Source organism: Phodopus roborovskii, unplaced genomic scaffold (assembly GCF_943737965.1).
Source record: "Phodopus roborovskii unplaced genomic scaffold, PHOROB, whole genome shotgun sequence".
NCBI lineage: Eukaryota > Metazoa > Chordata > Mammalia > Rodentia > Cricetidae > Phodopus > Phodopus roborovskii.
Genome location: NW_026126576.1, coordinates 346,858 through 372,905, shown reverse-complemented (window position 1 = coordinate 372,905; position 26,048 = coordinate 346,858). Strand labels below are relative to the sequence as shown.

General features: G+C 40.0%; 2 protein-coding genes across 4 annotated transcripts in view; one reads left to right on the top strand and one right to left on the bottom strand.

The window, feature by feature from the left end:
- Positions 1 to 26,048, bottom strand: part of Tafa1 (TAFA chemokine like family member 1) — a 508,456-nt gene that overhangs the window by 439,876 nt on the left and 42,532 nt on the right. The gene's annotated exons all lie outside the window — the stretch shown is intronic.
- LOC127236077 (nuclear pore complex protein Nup50) lies at positions 3,780 to 5,309 on the top strand. Its single transcript, XM_051203515.1, has one exon. It carries the CDS (start codon positions 3,970 to 3,972, stop codon positions 5,272 to 5,274), a length of 1,305 nt encoding a protein of 434 aa, XP_051059472.1. The 5' UTR covers positions 3,780 to 3,969; the 3' UTR covers positions 5,275 to 5,309.

The following is a 26,048-nucleotide window of genomic DNA, read 5'->3' as shown; positions in this document are numbered from 1 at the left end:
GATACTTCTCTAGCCCCATGCCTGTCTGTCACCATGCTCTCTGACATGGTATTAATGGGCTAAGCCTCTGAAACTGTAAGCAAACTCCTAATTAAATGTTTTTCTTTGTAAGAGTTACTTTGGTCATGGTATTTCTTCACAGCATCAGAACAGTGACTGACAATCCAATGACCATCCTAACATGATGTCTTGTGATGGTAAGATTTGAAGAATCTACCTTTTGATTATATAGTGCCTACCCACTAAAAAGAGCAATCAAAAGCTAGCTAATTGAATTATCTATGAATCTGTTTAACGAGGAAATATTGCTCAATAAAATTAAATGGCCCCTCTCACGCCCACCTCTTCACTCTTTTATCTTTCCCCTAAGGCATATGTACTTGATATCCATGAGGAAAAAGCCACAGCTCAATGGGAAACCATGCCCATGTCACAGTAGACAACATAGCCTCCACATTCATGGGACCTCAGAGTGATGCCACCCATGAGCAAGTAAGCTTGCTATGAAGTCTCAATGCAGAGATTCCTGGCAAAGCATCCTCATAGGTTTGTTTGCCTGAAATTATACCAGTGAGCTTTATTTCTTCAAGATCAAATGTCATGGCCTTAAACACTATTAAAATAAAATCATATATCTTGGAGTCACAGAATGACGTTCCCCTAGTCACCGTGTACTCAGGGTCTGCCGGTGTGTGATTTCTCCATTGGAAGCAGTGGGTATAAAATCTGCTGCCAGTATTTAGTGGAAGTTGTGGTAGATGAGGCTGCTTTACATGTGCTGTGCAACAATACAGTACAGCCACTGCTGGGAGACAGGCAGGCACTGACCACCGAAGGAAGAAAGGGATTCTAAAAATACACACATTTGCCTACATACATACACATATGCATACACACATACATAAACATATGTTGGGATGCGTTTTACTCTTTTACCTTTTGAGGGACCCTCCACTCAGTTCCCAAAGAAGTACACATGGACTCTTACTATTACTTATAAATGCCCGGCCTTAGCTTGGCTTGTTTCTAGCCCTTTCCCCTTTCCCCTTTTCCCTCTGGGCCTTTATCTTTCTTACTTCTGCATATTTTGCTTTCCTTCTTACTGTGTGACTGGATGGGTGGCTGGGTGGCTGGCCCTGATGTCTTCCTCTCCTTGTTCTCTTGTTGCTCTCTTTTCTTGGTTCTCCTTCTATTTATCCTCTCTGCCTGACAGCCCTGGCAATTCTCACTCCTGCCTTGCTATTGGCCAGCCAGCTCTTTATTAGACACTCAGGTGTTTAGATAACCAAAGAATCACAGCCTGAGGATTAGACATCAGATCTCCAGAACTCACTTAAAGCTGGGCAGGCATGGCTGCTGTCAGTAATATCAGCACTTGGAAGTCAGAGACAGGGAACCCCCAGAGAAAGCTGGATAGCTCTAATAGCCAAAATACATCATCTGTAGAAAGTTCAGGGAAAGACCCTGCCTCAGTAAATAATGTAGAGAATAAGCCAGGTAGATGTAAGATGTCAACTTTGGACTTCCACAAACAAGCATTCCCAGACATATGCAAACATGCATACAAACACAATACATGCACATGGCAAGGTGTTGGGGGTATAATTAACCTTAGAAGCGTGAAATTGGCCAACTCAAACAAAATTGCTCTTACCGGCCAGACCCTGTGTGTGCTATGCTATCAGAATTGCCAGGAGTATTACCTGAGGTGACCTGGCTGGAGAATGATGCATTGGTTTGTGTGATCTCTCTGGCTCCTGAGAAAGACAGTGGAAATGGTCATTGGAATGACTGTGGAATTCCAGAGGGGTGCCAAGTGTAACCCATGAGAAGAAAGAAGGAAATGACAGAATAAAGTGCTATGAATACCAACTCAGGTGTAGAAAGAACGCCAGAAGGGTTGAAGGATGATGTGAAAGGAGACACTCAGTTTCTGCAGGTGAGAGATCACACTGGAAACTGGTGGGAGGGAAGAGTGGAGAGATCTGATGGGATAGAGAAAGAACTCAGCAGAAGTTTGATCCAAGAGAAGGTCTTGAAAGATGACCATGCTGCTATCCTCAAGGTCTACTCCATGGTCTAATAACTCCAGCATGGCTTCATGAAGACAGTATTAACCCTGTATCATGTAGTAAAAATATTCAATGATGGCATTTCACAATCAGGTGAACAGATTCCTGTGGAACTCATAAGTGTCTTAAGACATGTATCTTTGGGTGAGGGAGGGAGCAACATATGATAAGGGAAATGTTATTGATATTGAGGTTCTAACTACACAAAGAATAGTAGAAACTGGCCTTTTCCACCCTCTGCCCTTCAACTCATGAGTAGCTTTCAACTGACATTTTCATTTAGGTGGGCCATCTCTGACAATGAACTTTACACATTTCTGAGACTTGAACTATGGAGGTCTTAACCTTGTCACAAAGGATGACAGGTAGCTTGTCAGTGAATCAACTGCCTTCCCTTCCATCCTTCCCATTACTGAGATTGTGTTTGATGTTTCATTTTCTTAAACCCAAATCTTTGCCTGATGGTATTCTTGCAGGAAAGCCCAAACCAAGACATGGAGATGAATACCTCAACGTCAGGATTTCAGAACATCCTTAGCCATCACTAAAAGTGAAATAGCAAAGAAAACACTAGTATTTGAGGATCTTATTATTTAAAGTAACTAGCAGTTTACCTGAAGATTTTAGGACATAGTCAGACTTTAGTAGCCACATCAAATATCTGCTGAATGAATGAATATAAAGCAAATAACATTAACTCTAACCACTACCATAACTCACAGGGTGGCAAACTCTACCTGTAAAATGATGAATGATAAATAGTTTAGGTTTTACAAAAAACTTAGTGTCTGTTCTAACTACACCTGTTGCTGTGTAAAAACAGCTATGGACAATGTATCATGAATAAAACCTCATTTGTAACCACATGCCAGACCACAAGGCAGTGTTTCCTAATCCCTGGTATAATCATGTTGGTTTCACTACCAAATAAGTTAGAGGGAATCCAGAAAAGTTCAGGTGTCTCTGATGGCTATTTTGATACTTTTTAAAATATAAACTTATTTTACAGTGATTTTATTATTTGAGATGACCCTGTTTTGCTGGAAGCTTCACTGAGCATTTGAGTGACTCTATAGCACAGAAATTATAAAGAAATAAAACGTTACACACTAGATAGCAAAGACAGATGCCACGGTCGGCTTGAGAGGAGAAAGACTCCGTAGCCCTCTCTAAAGCTCAGTTTCACCTTCTATTGTTTCAGTTATATGCAGTTAAGTGTGCTCTAAAAATATTGAATATAAAATTCTAGAACTAAGCACCAGATGAGTTTCAAATAACTCTGCAAAGGTACATTATGTTTTATTACTGTTGGTGGTATCTTAAACCTAATTCAAAATTATTTTAAATGATATCTGTCTCTCTCTATCTCTCTCACACACACAAACACACACACACAGGTGCATGCATGAACACACACATGTATATACAAACTTCGTTCGATGATATCTACAGTTGCAGACAATCATTGAGGGCCTGGAACCTATTGCCTTGATAGAAGCAGAAGATCACTACATACATGGCCCTTAAAAATGGACAGCAAAAATGGGGAAGAAAAATACAAGGTGAAGTGGCCTAAAAAGCAGATGTGGGGTTTTCATTTCTACTAGAAAAAGAAATGGTAGATGTTACTTGTTTCCCTCTTGAATACAGACCATGGTCCTGAATAAGGTCCGTTAAAATTTAAAAAGCCCCGAGATTCCAGCCTGGAGCGCGCTGTGTGGTCACCGTTCCCCAGGTGGTATCCGGCCCTTCGCTCAGTGAGGGACACAGAGGAGGGCTGTGGACATGTTTTCAAGAAGCCAGACTCGCTGACAACCAAATCTCTCCAAGCTCCTGATAAAGACAGCTCTCGGGACCCACGGAGAGCTGCAGGGTCCCTGAGGGGCAGTCAACATATATGGCCAAAAAAAATGCCAAGAAGGAAGTGACAGGCAGGAACTGGCATCAAGACCCTGAAGAGGAGGGAACATTCTCGCTGGCCAGTCAGGATGTCCTGAGGAATAGAACCATAAAGAGAGCCAAGCGGAGACACACCAGACTCCAGCCCGATGGTGGAGGGACTTCCAAAGGGATTAAGGGTTTGGCTGTGTCTTCCGGAAGAGGAGAATTTAGCAACAGCCATGGAGAGAAGCCTCTGGAAGGAATAACAACCAGAAAGAACACAGCTAGGGCAGCAGCAGAGCCCAAGGCAGCCCTGGGTTCTGTGACTGCAAATGGCCCCGCCTCTTTGGGCCAGGAACAGACCTCAGTTCCCCAGACTAATGGCCATAATCAACAAGCTGCCTACTTGGGCCTTTCTTTCAGTCAAGCCTATGCTGGGAGTGTCTACCACAGGCAGTTGACTGGCCTGAACTGCTCTGTCCGGGACTGGATAGTGAAGCACGTGAACGCAAACCCATTCTGCAATCTGACGCCTGTGTTTAAACAGTATGAGAAGTACTTAGTCGCCATCGAAAAGCAGCTCCATAGCAGCTACAGCTGTCTTTCCGAAAGAGAACCCAACAGGGGCCTGGTTGGGACACAGCCTCCTTCCCTAGTTGTTGCCACCAAACCACAGCCAGAGTCGGTTGCATCAGAAAAGACAGAGTTTATAGCTGAAAAGAAAGCGGGTCCACCACAAGGAGCAACAATTACTTCGTGTAACTTTGTCAAGAACACCGAAAGCCCATTTTTGGGTTCCTTAAGCTCTGGTCCCATGAGTGGAGTTTCATCATCCACCAGAAGCTCCAGCTTAACTGGCAAAGGTACCACCCTGAGGAAACCAGCTTCTGCAAAAGCTCTGGAAAGTCCAGCACACAGCAGCAGTGATGAATGCAAAGGGGATGAGCCACCCAAGGTGGTCCTCACTGAAGGGAAGGAGGAGGGGGTTTTCTACTCCAAAAAATGTAGACTATTTTATAAGAAAGACAACGAGTTTAAAGAAAAAGGTGGGGGCATCCTGCACTTAAAAGCCACAGCCAATCAGAAGACGCAGCTCTTAGTGCAAGATACGAAGTTAGGCAACATACTCCTAAACATTATGGTCCCACCCACTATGCCATGTACCCGAATGGGGAGGAATAATGTCCTCATCGTCTGTGTGCCAGACCCACCGCTTGATAAGAAGAGTGCCACCATCGAGGTCACCATGCTAATTCGGGTGAAGACATGTAAGGATGCAGAGGAACTGCACAAAATTTTACTGCAGAGAAAGGGTGCCTGAACACAAATTCCACCAGGGAGCTTGCCGCCTTCCTACTTTTTGTCCACCCCACCACCACCACCATGTAGTTTTTCATCTGTTTTTGTTTATGACATCCTAAAAACTTCCATAATTTTGTGAGGAAAATGAAGGCCAACAAAAAACTTTAGTGTTCACTTGAGTGTGGAGAAAGTGTCCTCCCTTTTTAAGAACGGCCTAGCATGCAGAATACTTTTAAATAAAAAGGTTTTCAGAATTTTATTTTGATATTTATTTGCTGAGTAAATTAAGTATAGGTGATTTCTAAGGGGAAAAATTAAGTAGGCCACCTGTAGGGGAAGTGAAGTTTTAAACAATTTACAGTAAGATCCTCCTTGACTTGGTCACCTAGAAGACTTCTTACTATTAGGGCCACCTTCTTCCACACCACAGTGTGTCTGCCTTCATTCTCATCCTGTCTGCTCTGGCTCTCTCTTCTAGTGCTAATAAGTGTCATAGGCTATGGCCTAGAGCAGTGATGGCTACTGCAGGGTGTAGGATAACATATAACAGACTCTGCAGAGCAGTGGTTCTCAGCTTTCCTAATGCTGTAGTCCTTTAACACAGTTGCTCATGTTGTATTAACCCCAACCACAATTATTTTTGTTACGCCTTCATAACTGTAATTTTGCTATTGTTAAGACTCGTAATGTAAATATCTGTGTTTTCTGATGGTCTTGGGTGACCCCTGTGAAAGGTCATCCAGCCCCCAAAGGGGTCATGGCCCATAGGTTGAGAACCATTGCACCCATGCTAATTCCATACCATTGGTATACATGTACTCTGACTCTCTTTCACCATTCTGTACTTCCAAGAAGAAAATAAGCTGTGGATAATGCTGGTGACATAAATGTCTCCCGTCCAAATCAAGGTAAATGGCTTCTGCCCAGGAAACAAAAGTGAGTATCCCTGATAGAGAATGTCATTCTTTGTAAATCCAATTCTCATTCAAACCAATTATAAAATATTACTATCTCACTAGAAGTGGAATTAAATCTTTGAGGGTCATTTACTGTATCTGTGTGAGTCATGACTCATCTTTTCAAAATTAGCCATTAACATTAGACCAAGATCCAAAAACAAACCAGATAGGAAAAACTATATGGTTCAATATTGTGTCAGATATACCATTGGACTGATAGATGAATAGCTGATCAAATAGATTGACAGGTAAGGGGGCTGGAGTTGACCAAACAAGATATGAAATCAGGAGATAAAACTGGCTAGAGTACAACTATCAAGTATGCTTGATGAGTGCATTGATTGGTACATGGGCAAGACCTCCCAATCAAAACCCCATGTCTTGGTTGTAGTGTTCATCTCCTCAAAGAATGCCCTTCTTTAATCATCAGAGTTTCCATGTGGGGTGCAGCAGGGTGGGATAGCTTCATTAGAATTCATTAGAATTCTTATAGTAGCCATGGGAACCTGCTGAAGGTCAGGTGACGCAAAAGAGAGGCCATTAAGAAAAAGATTTTTGGCAGAAAGAAGTGGCCTATTGAGACCCCCTTTATTTTTTTGAAAATTCCATAAATATATATGGATTGTTACTTTTATACCCCATTACTCTACCCTGTTATCCCACTCCATCTCCTGCTGAAACATTTCTTCTTCCCCCTTGTACCTTGATGTCCTGTGTTAGTGGTGTTGGTGGTGGGGAGACAATGAGTGTATGACATGGAGTTTAATTATAGGTGCTTGCATACACATGAGTTGGGAGCAAATTTACTAGACTGTGGGCAACTTACAAATGGCTATACCACTGATGAAAATTGCAACTCTCCCCCAGTATTCATTAATGGCTTATAGTTCCCAAATGCAGGGTGAAGTCTCAGAAGTCCCTCACATTGCATGATGAAATGGTAATGGACCCAATCTGGTATAGGTATGGTGCAGGTGAACACAGTTACAGTGAGTACATCATGAACACATTGGTTGTGCTTTATCCAGAAGACAGTGTATCACAGCACTCATCCCCATCTTCTGGGATGTTTCATGAGCCTCAGAGAAGGCAAGAAGGATGTCCTGTTTAGGGCATCCCCATACTCACTTGCTGTTCACATTCTGAAGATTTATGAGTCTGCCCACTGCAAAATGAATCTTCTCTGACCAATGCTGAGAGCAGTGCTAGAAGGGACAGGAAGCATGAATAACCTGGAGAAGAAATGTGCACTGTAATTCTCTAGGCATGGCACAACCATTGAAACCAGAAACTCAGGGGAGCTGAAGCTATCAGCACTGAGGCTATAAAAGAAAGTCATGAATGGAAGAGGGACTCATAGGGTCCTACTCCTCCATCATGAGCTATTGGCTATGGATAGATTCTGGGAAAGGGAACTCATTATCTTGAGTTGTATACCTACCAGTGAGTCCACCAAGCTCCAACAAAAAAGTTACAAACAATTGATCACATGTATTATCCTGATTAAACTCAGGGTGGCACGAAACAAAACCAGCACACATGAAGATGTGGGAAAGAAACTTAGAGGGAGGAGAGAGGATTGACATAAGTGAGAGAGAGATAAAAAGGGCAGGGATAAAAGTCATTCAAAGTGCATTATATACTTGTATTAAATGGCCAAAGAACAGGTTTAGAAGGTAGTTTGACACTGTGCATTTAGCAAAGCATTAGTAGGTTTTTCCCTGGGGCCTGTGACCTCCCTAGCCACCAGCGAGAGCCACCTTTTATTTTTATTTTTTTTTGTAATTAAAAATTCCCTTGCAAATTTATCCATCAAGTTGAAAGATCTCCATATTTAGCAATAAGAGAAAGAGGTCATGGTGAGATTTTGATGGAAAAGAGTTATTAGTAATTGCTCCAGTGTGGCGAAATTTAGAAGGGAGAGCGTGTGAATGGGGTATTCCAAAAAGCCATGTTATCACAATATTGAGAGTTAAACAGTTGTGAATAACAGCCTCCCAGACTTTCCACTGCCAGACACCTCTGTAATTTATGGAGAAAAGGCTTCTTTAAATCACAACAAAGACCAGGGTTTGAGGGGCTCTCCTCTGTCAGCTCCAATTGTCCTAGATTGATAGAAAGAGATGGAATGCAAAGGACATCATTCGCATTGTCAAAACAATTCTTCAATGTTTAAATTTGATTTAAGAGAAAATAAATTACACATTTTTCATCAACTAGGCACCTGACAAGAGTTTTTTTCAATGATAGTGCCATTCAAAAAAGAAAAAAAAATTACCTCCCATGACTACATGTACTTAACTTGACAAAATATTTCCATCCATCTTTTCAAAACCCATGAGGCAGAAAAATTATGATGATAATTTATAAATCATGTGTGATATTATGACATACACTGTGTCAAATATTAGAGGTTAAGAGTTCAGTAGAGACATATCTAATTTAAGGGCTCATACTGGCACTAATGCCAGTTTAAACCAAATAAATCCTGCCACAGCATGCCAGTAGCTCCCTCTTCCCTGGTTAGAGCAACCTGCAAAGACTTTAGAATTGTCAAACAGCCCTTTGATTTGAAACATATAATTCTGAAAGGCTACTCAAATATTTTAGTAAATATTGGTACCAGATCTGAATCTTAAGAAAAATCTAGAAAATTACCCTTTAATTTTGCCTCCAAAATAACTCCAATATATTATCAGTAAAGAGGATAGAAAAAGAAGTAAAATTCTAAATAGGTGTAATATAAACATTTATTCAATTCTAATTATGCCAAATATTAAGACAAATATGTAGATTAACCTATGCAATCTTCATAATGACCCTGTGAAGTAGGTGTATTTATCATCCTTCATTTTATAGGTGAGAAACATAATGGTGAGGTATAAACATTTTGCATAAAGACAACACAGAAAACCCTTTAGGCAAAAGTTCAAAACCAGGCAGGATTGTACAGAGCACATTTCAAACATCTCTCTACTGTTTCTTGAGAAGTAAAAGCTCTTTTAGCTAGTGTACACAGGTATAGGGGAAGGTACATTGCCTCCTGAGAAAAATAATGGACAACTGAAGATAGCTCACTTACAGATACACTGTATATTACTGCTTTCATACTTCATGCTGTGAGGCCATACTGAATAGAAGCAATATATTATAAGGCCTGTAAAGAAACAATTACTATTCTTATCTTTTTTAGTGTGTGTGTATTATTATTATGTGTGTGTGTGTGTGTGCACCTATATGTGCACATAGATGTCCTGGTGTACTCATCCATGCATGTGCATGTAAAGGCTAGATGTTGACCAGGTTTCTTTTTCTATCTGAGTATCTGAGACAGGGTCTCTCACTGAACCTAGAGCTTATTGTTTTAGCTGTAAAACTGAACACCAACCCCTGAGAATCCACATTTCTCTATTTACTAGCTTTTCTGTGAGTGCTGGGATCCAAACTCATGTCTTCGAGCTTGTCAGACAAACATGTAACCCATTGAACCATATGTCTGGCTTGTAAATAATTACTAATTGGCCTTTTAAAGAACTCTCTTACTAATTTACACCTTGTTCTAGAGGATGCAAAGCCATTCCCTCCAGTGGTTACAGAAAGAGGTAGGGCTTGTATCCAGGTAAGTTCCTTAACCAGGTTCTTACACAGAGGACTCTCTAATGATGACATAGATGGTCCAAGCAGAGAGCTAGAGCTTTCTGTGAGCTATTATGGAAAGCCTTTTTTGATGTAAACACCATAGGCCTGTAACACTCAGTGAGGTATCAATTGCATGGCATGACAGAGGCTGAAGGGAGCCAGCTCAGTTCCCTCTCCATTTATTGCTATGCAGAGAGGACTTTTCTCTGAATGGCCTGGGAACAGGTTACCAAATGTAGGGCAAGTGAGATGCTTCATAGAATACCAGTGATCATACTCAGGGGAGAGCCCAAGAAGAATCAGTGAGGTGTCTCTCAATCTGACCCTTAACTGAGACAAACCCAAAAATCTCAAGCCTAGCCTTTTTCCTGTTTCTACGACTAGCTAGTTAGAGAATGCATCCTTTATCGAATCTCTCCTTTTCCAGTACCTCTTCTCTTCCTCATTTACACATTTTCTGTAACTGTCTCAAAAAACAAAAAACAAAACAAAACAAAAAAACCCCAAAAACTTGAATCCTTACTCCGAGGTCCATTTCTGAAGAACATAAAGCTAAGGCATGTCAGATTGTCAGATTTTCTGGCCAAAACGCTAATGACTACTCTTGGTTGTCAACTTGACTATATCTGGAATGAACTACAATCCATAAATGGAGGACACACCTGTGATCCAGATATCGAGGAAGACAATGTGTCTTTGATCCAGATATTGAGGTGGGATGACACACCTTTAATCTGGGCCACACCTGCTGGAAGCCTGTATAATGACAAGGAAAAAGAAAGGGATTGTTTGTTCTTCGCCTACTTGTCCTCCCCTTGCCAGCACATCCTTCAGTGGCATTGGAGCCCACTTCTTTGGGATACCTGGACTTATTTGGATTCTGGAGACAGCACATTCCACACTTGGGTGTGTTAATCTAGCTCATATACAAAGTGACTTGAAAAGCTACTATCCTTGTGTGGGGCCTGGAACAGAAGAAGGATTTTCAACAGATTCAGGCTGCTGTGTAGGCTGTTCTGCAACTTGGACCATGTGATCCAGCAGACCCTATGGTGCTTGAAGTGTCAGCGGCAGATGGCCATGCTGTTTGGAGACTTTGGCAGCCCCTATAGGTGATCACAGAGTCTAAGCTCTTTGGAATTTTGGAGTAAGGCTCTACCATCATCTGCAGACAGCTATTCTCCCTTTGAAAGATAGTTCTTGGCCTGCTTTTGGGCCTTTCTATAAGCTGAATGTTTGACCATGGGCCACCAAGTTATCACATAACCTGAACTTCCCATCATGAGCTGGATGTTATCTGACCCACCAAATCATAAAGTAGTATGTGTACAGCACATTCTATTTTCAAATGCAAGTGGTATATATGTGATCAGGCCCAAGCAGGTCCTGAATCTACAAGCAAGTTACATGGAAGTTGCCCAAATGCCTATGACTCCTACTCCTGTTGCAATGCCATCTTCTTCCAATAATGTACTTACAGGAGTGTGCCCTATGATCAGTTGACTGAGGAAGAGAAGACTAGGACCTATCTTACTGGTGGTTCTGCATGGTATACAGGTACCAGCCAGAAGTGAACAGCTGCAGCATGACAACTCCTTTCTGGGGCAACCCTGAAATGTATTGGTGAAGGGAAATCTTCATAGTGGGCAGATCTTTGGGCAGTATCTGTGGTATCACAGTTTGTTTGGAAGAAGAGATGGCCAGATGTGGCATTATTCTCTGACTCATAGGGTGTAGCCAGTGGATTTACTGGATGGTCAGGGACTTGGAAAGAAAGGGCATGATTGGAAAATTGGTGAGAAACACATCTGGGGAAGGAGTATGTGATAGATCTCTCTAAATGGGTAAAGGATGTAAGGATAATTGTATTCCATGTAAATGCTCACCATATGGTAACTTCAGCTGAGGAGTTCAATAACCAAATAAATAGGACACTCCGTTCAGTGAATAGTCACCCTCTGTCCCTAGTCATTCTTGTTATTGCCCAATGGGGACCCTGACAAAGTGTCATGGTGTCAGAGATGGGTGTTATGCTTGGGCTCCACAACATGAACTTCCATTCATGAAATCTGACCTGGCTATAGCTGCTGCTAATTGCCAGATCTGCCAACAACAGAGACCAATACTGAGCCCCAGATATGACACCATTCCCCGGGGTGATCATTCAGAAACCTGGTAGCAGGTTGACTACATTGGGCCACTTTCTCCATGGAAATAACATGCCCATATTGTGATTATGGATTTCCTTTCTAGCATGCAATGTTTCTACCCAAACCACTATCCATGGACTTACAGAACGCCTTTTCCCTGACACGGTATTCTGTGCAGTATTGTCTCTGACCAAGGAGCTCACCTCACATCCAGAAAAGTATGACAGTGGGCCCATGATCATGGAATCCTCTGGTCTAGTCATGTTCCCTGCCATCCTGAAACAGTTGGCCAGATAGAATAGTGGAATACCCTTTGGAGACACTGTTCCAGTGCCAGTTAGGTGACAACAGCATGGAGGGCTGGGGCAGGGTTCTCCAGAGGCAGTATAGGCTTTGAATTAGCATCTAAGATATGGTCCTATTTCTCCTATAGCCAGGATCCATGGGTCGAGGAATCAAGGGGTGGAAAAGTCCCACTCACTATCGCCCCTAGTGACACACTAGGAAAGAACCTTAAGTTCTGTTAGCCTAGAAGTTTTGGTTCCTGGGATTAGTATTCCTGACAGGAGCCACAGAAAACATTCCTTTGAACTAGAAGCTCAGACTACCCTCTGTTCACTTTGGACTTTTAATGGCCTTAAACCAACAAACTATGAAAGGGATGACAGTGTTAGGAGGGGTGATTGATCCAGAATACCATAGGGAGATTGGGTTGCATCTCTAGGATGGAGGTAAGAAGGATTATGTCTGGAAGACAGAGAGCCTTTAGGACAACTCTTGGTTCTACCATGCCGTGTGATCAAAATCAATGGGAAACTAAAACAACCTAATCCAGGAAGAATGATGAAAGGCAATGTCCCTTTAGGAATGGAAGCTATGGGTCACTCCTCCAGGAAAAGAGCCTAGATCTGCAGAGATTCTAGCAGATGGTAGAGGAAGTAAAGAATGGGGGTTAGAGGAAGGTAGATAAACACCATCTAAGGCCATGTGATCAGTGCAGAAATGAGGGTTATAATTGACATGAGAGCTTCTGCTATATTTTGTTAAGAATGCATTTATGCAGATATTTGTGGTTATTTTATCATTTACTATTTTATTATTTTATTATTTTACATATCAATCCCAGTTTCCTCTGCCTCCTGTCCTCCCATGTACCCTCCAAGCCCCCCTTCCCATTCCCCACCCACTCCCCAAGGAGGATGAGGCCTTCCGAGAGGGATCATCAAAATCTGTCAAGCCATTTGGGGTAGGGCCTAGGCCCTCCCTCCCTTGTGTCTCTAAGCTAAGGGAATATGTTACCAAAGCCCTTTGGTGCATTAGGCATATGTCCTGGTTCCACTGTCAGAGGTGTCATAGACTGCCCAGGCCTTCTAACTGAGACTCACATTCAGGGGTCTGGGTGGGTCCAATGCTGGTTTCCCAGCTATCAGTCTGAGCTCAATAAGCTCCCCCTTGTTCAGATAAGCTGTCTCTGTGGGTTTCTGCAGTCTTATCTTAACCCCTTTGCTCATTATTTCTTCCTCTCTGCAAATGGATTCTAGGAGTTTGGCTCAGTGTTTAACTGTGGGTATCTACTTCTGTTTCCATCAGCTACTAGATGAAGGCTCTAGGATGGCACCCAGCCACACTGAGTCTCTTAGAAGAGAAAGTGGGAGCTACCCTTGAACAAATTGGTACAGGAGACTGCTTCCTGAACATAACCCAGTAGCACAGACACTGAGATCAACAATTACTAAATGGGACCTTCTGAAACTGAGAGCTTCTATAAGGCAAAGGACACAGTCGACAAGACAATACAGCAGCCCACAGAGTGGGAAAAGATCTTTAACAACCCCACATGTGACAGGGGACTGATTTCTAAAATATACAAAGAACTCAAGAAGCTATTCACCAAAACACAAAATTCCAATCGAAAAGTTGGGTACAGAACTAAATAGAGAATTCTCAGTAGAGGAATTCAAAATGGCTGAAAGACACTTAAAGTGCTCAACATCCTTAGCAATCAGGGAAATGCAAATCAAGGCAACTCTGAGATATTATCTTACTCCTGTCAGAATGACTAAAATTGGAAACACCAATGGCAGTTTATGCTAGAGAGGATGTGGACTAAGTGGAACACTCCTCCACTGCTGGTGGGAGTGCAAACTTGTGCAGTATGATGGTTCCTTGGGAAAATGGGAGTTAGTCTACCACAGGATCCAGCAATTCACTCTTAAGCATATACCCCAAAGATGCACATACATGCAACAAAGATATCTGTTCACTAAGTTCATAGCAGCATTATTTGTAATACCCATAACCTGGAAACAACCTAGTTTCCCCACAACTGAAGAATGGATAAAGAAAATGCTGTACATTTACTCAATGGAGTACTACTCAGCAGAAAAAAAAAAAACAATGGAATCTTGAAATTAGCAGGTAAATGAATCGAACGAGAAGAAACCATCCAGAGTGAGGTAACCCAGTCAAACACAGTATGTACTCTCTCATATATGGATTTTAGACACAGAGCAAAGGATCACCAGCTTACAACCCACACCTCCAGAGAAGCTAGGATACAAGGAGAACAAGAAGAAAGACATACAAGGTCACTCACAGAAGGGGAAAGTGACATCTCCTGAGCATGTTGAGAGCAGGGCCAGGGATGTGGGGGGAGGAGTGAGTGGAGAAGAAGTTAGGATAAAGAGAAGAGGAGAAAAGGAGGGAAGAGGAGAACATGAGGGACAAGGAATATTGAGTCAGGAAAGGAATAGAGGAGAGCAAGAAAAGTGATACCCTAATAGAGGGAGCCATTATAGGTTTGAAGAGAAAACTGGCACTAAGGAAATGTCCAGAGACCTACAAGGATGGCCCCAACTAACAATGTGAGCAATAGTAGAAGCTACCTTAAATGCCTTTCCCTGTTAATGAGATTGATATTTGTGTTTTCTTTCAATTTCATTAACATCAATTAAGAAAATATCAATATTAATGGTTATTATATTTAAGCTTGAGATACTAAAAGGATATTCCCTGAGGTACATTGCCACACATTCTAAATTTATAATATATTTGCAGTTGTACAAGGGATAGCTATATCATGTTATGCACAATTATGACCTGGTTAAATATATAATGTATTTGCAATTGCACATGGGATAGTTATACTAGGTTTAGGCATCATAATGACCTGGTTGTTGCTTTCATTTGAAAATGAATCATGACATAAGGAGCTATAATTGTATCAAGTTGAGAATGGTTACTTTGTGATAGCTGCTGTTGTTTGTCAAATTGGCTTTATCTGGAATGAGCTATAAAACAGAAATGGGGACACACCTATGATCCAGATCTTGAGGCAGAAAGATACCTTTAATCTGGGACACACCATCTACCGGATGACTATACAGGGACAATGGAAGAAGGAAGCCTTCCTACTTCTTTACCTGCTTACCCTCATCTTGCCAACATGTCCATTTCTTCACTGGCATTGGAGTCTACTTCTTCAGTATCCCATCATATACAGAAGCCCAGCTGGGATGCCCAGTCTTCTGGAACTGAGCAACTACTAGATTCTTGAACTTTCTATGCACAACAAACCACTGTTGGATTAGTTAACTAGTGCCCATTCCAATAAATACCCTTCATACAAACACACACACACACACACACACACACACACACACACACACGGAGAGACAGAGAGAGAGAGAGAGAGAGAGAGAGAGAGAGAGAGAGAGAGAGAGAGAGAGATTCTATAAGATAAGTTCTGTGACTCCAGAAAACCCTGACTAATAGTAACACCAAGATCTGAAAGTTATTGGGGGAATCCAGAGTCCTCCAGCTGGGAATTGATGTTACCAAGATTTGAAGCAGTTACGGATGGCTCCAAAGTCTATACACTTAGCCAAACCCTTCCTTTTGAAGAGCCCTGTATGAGTGTATCTGAGTGTGCCTGCCCAGCTTCTTCTGCTGAACAGAAACCTGGAAGGGCATCAGGACCACCTCTGAGTACTTATTCAGGGAGGAAAGAAAACTATTTCAGGGGGACAACTAAACAGTAGAAATATCCCCCACCCTGTTCTCACAGAAAAGACAAGGCCTCTGTCATGATAGCAGTTTCTGTGCTGAAAGACAAGAAGAGGGATCTGTTCTCCCCTGAGTCCTAGGAATTGACATCCATACCCTCCCCTTGCCTCTGCTGGATTACCAGCCCCAAGTGGACTATTCTCCTGAGCTCTATACAATCAGTTACCTTTCCCCAGACATCAAGACAGACATAAAATCTCCACTGACACATAGAATTAATGTGCCCCCACTAACACAAATCATGCTTGCATTTCTCTTCAGTCTGGGGAAGTAGTGAGACCATCACCATCTTTCCTTAAGGAATTATAATAAAAAATCACGTGTGGTTGATACATCATTACCATTAGTCTTCATCCACAACTCATGAGCCTCCCATATTGAAAGCATTCAAATAATTTTGCCTGACACACACGCATCATGCCTGGTGGCTGACCAAGAGCTGGTCCACAAGAGCTAACATCTTCTGTCAACAGATCTCTCTGTCACTGCCTTGGGCCTGTCCCAGGCACTATAAAAGGCAAAGGCAAAGGGTTTATTTTCTCTGAATAATCTTATATATCGAATAAAGAAAACTAGCAGCATTGGTGGTATTCTAAAGAGAAAATGGGATACTGAGGTACAGCTATGACATAAAATACAGACTATAGAATTGGTGCCCCTAGAATTGTATGGTGAAAAGTCCACCCAGCAGTACATGGTCTTTTTTTAGCCCACTATCAAGATCTATGAATCCCATGTGGACATGTCTTGCCCAATACATTTCTAAAATCATAGATGTTATATTAATTAACATAAAATTATTTACTAAGAATAGGATGAAAAGGTGTTTGCCCAGCAGAAATCATAAAATTGTAGCAAGTCACTCTGGGTTTGTTATTTCAGTGATGCCATGTTGCCTGGGTTCTGACTTGACAATTATATCTGCACACGACTACTTTAGTTTGGGCACCATTCCCCCAGGGACACCTATCACTCACAGAATCCATAAAGTCAGAGAGCAATTGAAGCCCCATATCCCAAATAAGAGAGCAATGGTCTTGGAGCTCTGGAAGCTTTAAAAGCCTCTAGCTCTGTCACCTGTCACCACCGACCAATCTTGGTTCCATATTGGTAAATATTCACAATTCATCTTCATTCCGCACTTAAATAACCTAGATGAGCATATGTCTGTTCCTTCCAATCAAATGGCTTAAACAACTTTTTCATCTGCTACCTAAGAGACATCATTTCCCATCTGGGCAATTACATGACACACCAAGGAAAAACTATCCATGACTTCATTACAGAGAGAATGACACCCTTCTTAATTAAATGTAGTTACTGTCACTCCTGTAAGTTAGGGAAACTTGCCTGCAGTAAGCATTAATCAATGGAGAGCTTTGTGACTGGTCAAAGTGTGGAGACTAATTGGCTGTTGAATAGTCACTCCTAAGTGAGACATCCATCTCACTCCCTTCAAGAGAACATTGCAGAAGAGAGGTGGAAAGAAAATATGAGCTGAAGATTGAGGGGGAGTGCTATGAAATGGAGTCCTTCAGACATGGCATGGCTGCTGTAACCCTGAACTCACAGCAGCAGTACCTATCAGCCCATGACCTGATGAGATTGGGCCTATCAAGGCCCCATTGTGGGTGGGAGTGAAGATTTTAAGGTTCCACACCTCTTGGAGAGCTATAGGCAGCTAATGGTTGCTAAAGGAGTGGGAGTGATAGAAACCATCCAAAAAAGGCTGTTGGAAATCTAATGTTTGAGAGCCCCTTGTACCAAAGGATGGCAGTATGTTAGTCACATCCAGAAGAAAGGACAATGAGTGCAGGTGATTAATAAAGATGTTGCATGTAGATCCCAGAACTAACAAACTATTATGAGAATAAAGATAAGAGAGGAGAATAAGCTCAACTACTTGGATGTCTGGATAATGATTTTTCATAGATGCTGTACAAGAATAACTGAGAAAGCAAAAAAAAAAAAACAAAACAAAACAAAAAATGTTATCCAAGTATTTAATTATTACAGTGTTACATGCTAGTTCTGGTAGAATGTGGTGGAAGTAGTACATCTTTAATACTATTTTCCTTGAAAATATCAATATATAGTACAGTCCCAATAGTAAAATGTTTGTCTAAAATGTACAAGGCTATGAGTTTGTTTCCAGCACCAGAAAAAAAATCAGTATGCTGTATATAATAGTACTTTAAAAACTTAGTACCACCAGTTTTAACTTTATATACACATAACGTGTCTGCCTATTCACTCAAGGTCTGGAATCAAATTACCTTAATTCAAATCTTAGGTCCACCACTTGTTGACTGTCTAGAAAGCTTTTTAGCCTCTCTGAACTTTTGTCTACTTATAAATTCAGTTGGTGCATCTTCCACATAGGGTGATTTGTGGATTAAGTGGGATTATTTATGCGCCATATTTATCACGATGCTTGAACACAGCAAGCCTTCAGTCAATACTTATTGTCACCAAAGTAGCTGCATATTCAACATTGATCTCATTGGTCAGACAAGACCCTAATGGACAATTTTACTGATTTATTTCTAGGGTTCTTGTTCATAGCCAGCCTGTTACTTTAAAAGTTTACAAAAATGTATCATTGCAAACTAAGTAACACAGTTACAAGACAGTATTTCAGTGATGAATCTTTAAAAGTTGAAAATCAGTGTTTTACAGAACTAATAGAACAATATTTTTAAGGGTCTGGTTAGCTATATTTTTTGTTAGAGGATGAATTATTGTACATTGATGCAAGCATCCCTTAAAATACAAGTTTTCATACCAGGAAAAAACAATAAACATGATCTGCAACTACATAAAAAATATTCCATGTAGTACAGAAACTAAACAAAGATATAAGTTTGCTTCAAATTTTAGGAGCCAACACCAAATTAACTATATTATTATATTCAACACCCCAATTAAAAGCAGAGTATCCTCAATGGGAGTATGGCTTACATAAGCCATGATAAGAGAAAATGAATTCCAGTTGGTCTAAGAGGAGTATAAACCTATTATGACAAAGATATTGCCAGCAGAAAAATGTAATTAAAATATGCCACCAGGCAAATTCCCAAAACTCAGCGATTATGAAAATATCTGAAAGATACTACTTACATCACTAACAGTCCTTGATGGCTTCTAATTCCAGCCTTTGTTGGAACATGCTAGAAGAGATATCCCCTTTGTTAATTTTAGTGCTTGATTTTCAAAATGAAGTAAAGTTCACGCACATGACTTACTTTGGATAATGGATTATAACATATAAGGGATGTGGTACCCATTTTGAGCCGAGGTTCTTAAGATGTCTCATTTCTGCTTTGGTCCTCTGTCTTGGAAATGGCAAGAGTTTATGTTTATCAAGCTGAACCAGATTGTTGAACTGATCTGGCCTGACTGAACCCACAACTCAGAGCAGAACTGTTGAGGTCAGCAGATGCCTTCTTACATAATTAAACCAGCCAAGGCCAGCAGAAGTGATCATTGCCAGTCTGCCAGAAAAGTATGAAAATGTCCTTTTCCCTGAGAATGTGCAGATATTTATTTCACAATAATATCTGACTGATATATTCATGACCATTTACAGTAATAATTACTACCTGTGTCTATATGCCAAGCCCAATCATAGGACTTTTGCCATGACAGTACTTCCCCCCCCCCAACTTTAGAAATGAAGAATTGAGAGCTAGAAAATCTTTTGCATTTTTCTAATATCTAATAGTAAGTAGCTACTCAGTGATCTGAAATTTGGTTCACTTTAATATTTCATGTTCTTTTCCTCCCTCTCATGATAAAGAATATATCAATGTAAGCCAATGGAACTTTTCTACATAGAGTATGTATATTTCTTGGAAGGTCAAAGGTGTAATGTATGCAAGGGGATACAATCAGGAAGGTGACAACAGGCTGGGTTGCCAAGACCTCCTGATATTGTTGAGAGTTCCTATTTTACTATGAACAAAAGCTGAGCATGGTAACACATGTCTGTGATCTTAGCTCTTGGGAGGCTAAAGCAGGAGGATGGAGAATTCAAGTTTAACCTGGTTACCATAAGATATTAGAAAAAAACAAAACAAACAAACAAACAAAAAACAAAAACAAAAAAAAAAACACACACACAAATAGGTAACTACAATGAAAGGAAAAGATTTCAGATGCTTTGGCCCAATGGGTATTTTCTAAGCACTTTGCAGGACACAAAGGTTTCAGTGGTCAGCTATAAAAAGCTAAGTGAAAAGTTAATATAGCCACAACTCTGTCAGAGGCTCCTGCTCCACCAGAGACCATGCTGTCATCCAGAACCTCAGGTAAGCCCCCTGCTTGCAGACCACTAAGACTCCATCAGCACCTGCTCAGCCTTCCCCTAACCATACCTCTTTTCCTTCTCAGTATATTCTGACCCACAACTCCTCTGGCAGAAGCCCACTGTTTTCCAGAAGCCATCCAAGCAGCCAGAACCCCAGGTAAGAATACTGCCCACAAACCATGAATATTCCTGCAGTGACCACCTAGCCTATCTCCAATAGTGCCCCCCACCTCATTACCATACCCAAGCCCATAATTCTGGTGGGAAACACTCTGCTTCATTCCAGGCCAAGTGGGCAACAATAACCCCAGATAAGCATCCCACTCTACTATCACTCCCCATTTCACAGTTTCTGTCCATCCTATGTCCAATTATCCCCTCCATCCTCCAGCACCAGCAGAGACCTCCTTCTGTTTTACCAGAGGCCCACCAGCCACCAGAACTGGAAGCAGCCTACCAGCCTCAGAAATGTCTCCATTCAAGTGACTGCCCAGTCTACTCTCAATCATCCCACCCCTCCCTGTCACCACAACCCTGGCTCCCAACTCCTGTGGAGGATCCCCATCTGGAACAGAGGTCATACCAGCTGCTAGAACTTTATGCTCCAAGTCAGAAGAAATACCTTGCTTGACGAGAGGCTACCCCAGCCATCAGAAGTCCAGCCCCCTACTCAGGTAGAGACCCTCTACTCAACTACAGGCAAGTCTGGCCAGAAGACCAGAGAGAAAACAGAAACCAAGGAACAAAACACCTATCCAACAAAGAATAATTAAGAAATCTGCCCCTATACCTATAATTACCCCAAATCTAGATGCCTAGACACCAGTGTAAGAAAACTATCAATAGCAGCCAGGAAAATATGTTACCACTGAAGCCTGGCTATCCTACTACAGCAAGCCCTAAATATGCCAACACAGCTAAAACACAAGAAAATGACCTTAAAACAAACTTTATGAAGATAATAGAGGTCTTAAAGAGGAAATTAATAAATCCCTTAAAGAAAATGAAGAAAAGACAAACAAAAAAGATCACTAAATTTCCTAAAGAAATCCAAACTAAAATAATAATAATAATAATAATAATAATAATAATAATAAACAGGTGAAGGCTATGAATAAAACTGTTCAAAACCTAAAAATGAACCAGAAGCAATAAAGAAAACACAAACTGAGGAAATTCTGAAAATGGAAAATCTAGGGAACTGAACAGGAATTACAGATGCAAGCATCAACGGAAAATGAGCGATGGGTGAAAGAATATCAGGTGATAAAGGTATGAAAGAAGAAATAGATATAATTTTGAAAGAAAATGTTAAATCTAAAAACAATCCTGACAAAACATCCGAGAAATCTGGGACACTATGAAAATATCAAACCTAAGAATAATATAAATAGATGAAGAAGAATCACATCTCAAAGGCCCAGAAAATATCTTTAACAAAATAATAGAAGAAAATTTTCCTAACCTAAAGAAGGACATACCTAAAGAGGTACAATAAGTTTACAGAATACAAAATACATTGGATTAGAAAATGCAGTTCCCTTGCCATATAATAACCAAAATAAACATATAAAACAAAGAATGAATATTAAAAGCTGTAAGAGAAAAAGGTCAAGAAACATATAAAGGCAAGCCTATTAAAATTACATGTGACTTCTCAACAGAAACTCTAAAAACCAGGAAGTCCTGGATAAATGAGCTGTAGTCCTGGATAAATGAGCTGTAGACGCTAAGAGACCACAGATGTCAATCCAGCAAAACTTTCAATCACTACATATGGAGAAGATATTCCATGACAAATTCAAATTTAAATATCTCCCCAAATTTCTAACCTGTGGAAAGTACTAGATGGAAAACTTCAAACCAAGGAGGTTAACTACACCCATGAAAACACTGGAAATAATAATCTAATAGCAACAAAATCAAAAGAAGGAAAACACACATACACCACAAACAACAACAAAATAATAGAAATTAACAGTCGTTGCTCATTGATATCTCTCAATTTCAATGGACCCAATTTCTCCAATAAAAAGACATGGGCTATCAGAATGAAAGCAAAAACAAGGCCATATGTCTGCTACATACAAGGAATACACCTCAACATCAAAGATAGACATTTCCTCAGAGTGAAGGGTTATATAAAGGTTTTCAAAGCAAACTGGTGTGCCTTTAAACTTCAAATGGAAAGGAAAAATTCACCAAGATGATCTTGAAATTTGTGTCCCAGACACAAAAACATTCAAATTTGTGAAGGAAACACTGCTATAGCTTAAATCAAACATCAGCTCTCACACATTGATAGTGGGAAATTTCAATACCCCACTCTAACCAATGGACAGTTTATCCAAACAAAAACTAAATAGACAAATATTGGAGCTAACAGACTTTATGAATCAAATGAACCTAAGATACCAATACAACATTTCACCCAAACACAAAAGAATATACATCCTTCTCAGCACCTCATGGAACATTCACCAAAATTGACCACATAGTCACAATGCAAGTCTCAACAAATTGAAATTGAAATAACACCCTGTATCCTATCAGATCAACACAGATTAAAATTGGATTTCAACAAGAGTAAAAAACAGAAACTCTACAAACATGTGGAAACTGAACAACTCTCTACTGAATGACTACTGGTCAAGACAGAAAAAAATTTAAAGAATTTCTATAATTCAGTGAGTATGAATATAGTACATACCCCAACTTATGGGACAAATGAAAGCAGTTTTAAGAGGCAAGTAGTTCATAGGCCAAAAAAGGTTATTTTTAAAGAAATGGAATATTTTTCTCAATAGATACTATTTACCAAAATTAAATCAAGATCATATAAACAACACAAATAGACACAGTTATTAAAATTCTCCCAAACAAACAAACAAACAAAAAATGCCCAGGGACAGGAAGTTTAATCATAGAATTCTACCATATTTCCAAAGAAGAGCTAATGCCAATACTCCTCAAGTTATCCCGCAAAAATAGAAGTAGAAGGCACACTCTAAAATTCATGTTATTAAGTCATAGTCACCCTGATACCAATCACATATTCAACAGACCAGTGCAGTCCCTGAATAAAGACACAGAATTATTCAATAAAATACTTGCAAAGTGAATCCACGAACCCATCAAGAAGATCATCCATCATGATGAAGTAAGTTTTATCCCAGAAATGCAGAAATAGTATAACATATGAAAATCTGTCAATGTAATTCACCATATAAACAAATTGAAAGACAAAAAAACCACATGGCAATCTCATTAGATGCTGAAAAAGCCCTTCATACAGCCCTTCATAATAAAAGTCTTGGACATACCAATCATCACAAAGACAATTTATGGCAAGCCAATAACCAACATCAAATTAAATGGAGAGAAACACAAAGCAATCACACTGAAATCAGGAATAAGACAGGGCCATCCACTCTCTTCATATTTATTTAATATGGTAATTGAAGTTGTAGATAGACCAATAAGACAACTAAAAAAGACCAAGCAGAAAAAAACTGGAAAGGAAGAATCCAAAATATTGCTATTTTAGATGACTTTGATAGTGAATTTCTTGTTATATAGTGTTTTCTTGTTTGAGAAGATTTTTTTCAAGCAAGATAGTATTTTCGGCTAATTCTTTTCTTTCCATTTGTTTGTTTATAAAGAGTCTCACTAAATTATCCAGACTTGTCTCTAATTTATTATATATCCCAGGCTGGTCTCAAATACTTGGTGATCTTCAACCTCCTGAGTGCTTGGATTAAAGGCTTGTGCTCACATATTTCATCTTATGTAGCTTTTTTAATATTATGCCCCTTCCTTACAAATAGAAGAACCGAAGAAACTCAAGCTTCCCTGTCTATTCTCCTTCCTACTCTTTCAGTTCTCCTGTCCCTTCTCACTCAACTTTGAGATTACTTTATTTTTCTTCTCTCCTCAATGAATAATGTTGGTGCTGTGTAGATAGTCTTGGGATCAGGAACAAAACAGAAATTGTGGAGAAGTCAGTTTTAACAGTATTATCTCTCTACACCAGTGTCACAAATTGGACTTCAAGTAAGCAATACCAGAATCACAGCCAACTTGGAAGCAAAAGGCAAGGGTCTGCTAGCTTTTCAAGTGAAACACTATACTTGTCTCATGCTAAAATAAAAAATCAGAACAAAACAATACTATTGATGATTTAAATGAAAATTGATGTGTACTTGAAGGTTTAAGAAATAGAGCCAGCCTCAATAGCATCTGCATCTCTCACTTGCAAAACAGCAACTATTCAAAATGGTAGCCTGCTAAGATACATGTAAAGATTAGAGAACACACAAATGAATGGTCCATAAAGAGAGACAGTTACTGCTACATTCATATACAAGCATATAAAGGTCAATGTCATGAGTTAAAATAATAAAAAATCATAACAATGCCTGTGTAACACAAGAATACAATCACTAGCTAAATATAATGAATGATGGCTGTCTAAAATAATCTGATGTTGTATATTGCTTAGTTTCTCAGACTTGTAGTTAAGCCTGAGAACGAAATGTCCTCCATGCTCAAGGCATTTTACATAACTTAGAGAAGAAGAAAAAAACATCATAGAACAGAGACGAACAATGGTCTAGAACAGTGGTTCTCAACCTGAGGATTGCAATCTCAACACCCCTTATACAGTGGTTGTCTATGACCAGCAGAAAATACAGATACTTATATTATGATTCATAAGAGTAGCAAAAGTCAGTTATGAAGTAGCAACATGGGTATTAGTTAGGAGGACTGGGAAGTCTAGGGGCCTCTGGTAGTGGATCAGTATTTATTCCTAGTATATGAATGGACTTTGGGAGCCCATTCCACATAGAGGGATACTCTCAGCTAGACACATGGGGAATGGCCTAGGCCCTGCTCGAAATGATATGACATACTTTGAAGATCTCCCATGGAAGGATTCACCCTCCCTGGGGAGCAGAAAGGGGATGGGATGAGGGTTAAGAGGGGGTATAGGGAAGGAGGACAGGTTGAGGGAACTGGCATTGACAGGCAAAACAAGATTGTTTCAAATTTAAATTAAAAAATGTTATCATAAAAAAAACAAGTAGCAACAAAAATAACGGTGAGGTTGGGGGTCACAACAACATGAAGAACTAACTGAATTAAAGGGTTGCAATATTAGGAAGGTTGAGAACTACTGGTCTAGAGCAAATACAGACCAGTCATATTGGAAAAGGAAGGCTTTTTGAAGCTAATTTACCTAGATAAGTAGAAAATTTAATTTGAATTAAATTTCTTTAATAAAAAGTACTCATAATTTCAAAACAATAACACTGATGGGTATCCAGCAAAAGCTCTTTGGAAGGCCTGTGGTCACCAGGATAAGTCTTGCAAACCATGCTCTGTGAAAGATCAAGACCTAGAATAGCCAATGAGGAACCTGTATCCATAATTTATTATAATAACTCAAATGTTATCAATTTTCATGGTGAGTTTCTAGAGCAGCAAGGATCAAATAGTCCCACTGTAGTAAAAAGTTGGAAATATGCTGCATGAAATATGTAAATAGAAAAAGAAAATTTCTAGGCAACAAAACGGCATGTATGTATTCATTCTTAACCCATGAATAAACTTTTATGAAAATAAATCTGAACTTTGGCAATACAATTCAGTAAGTTCCTCTATTTTTTAA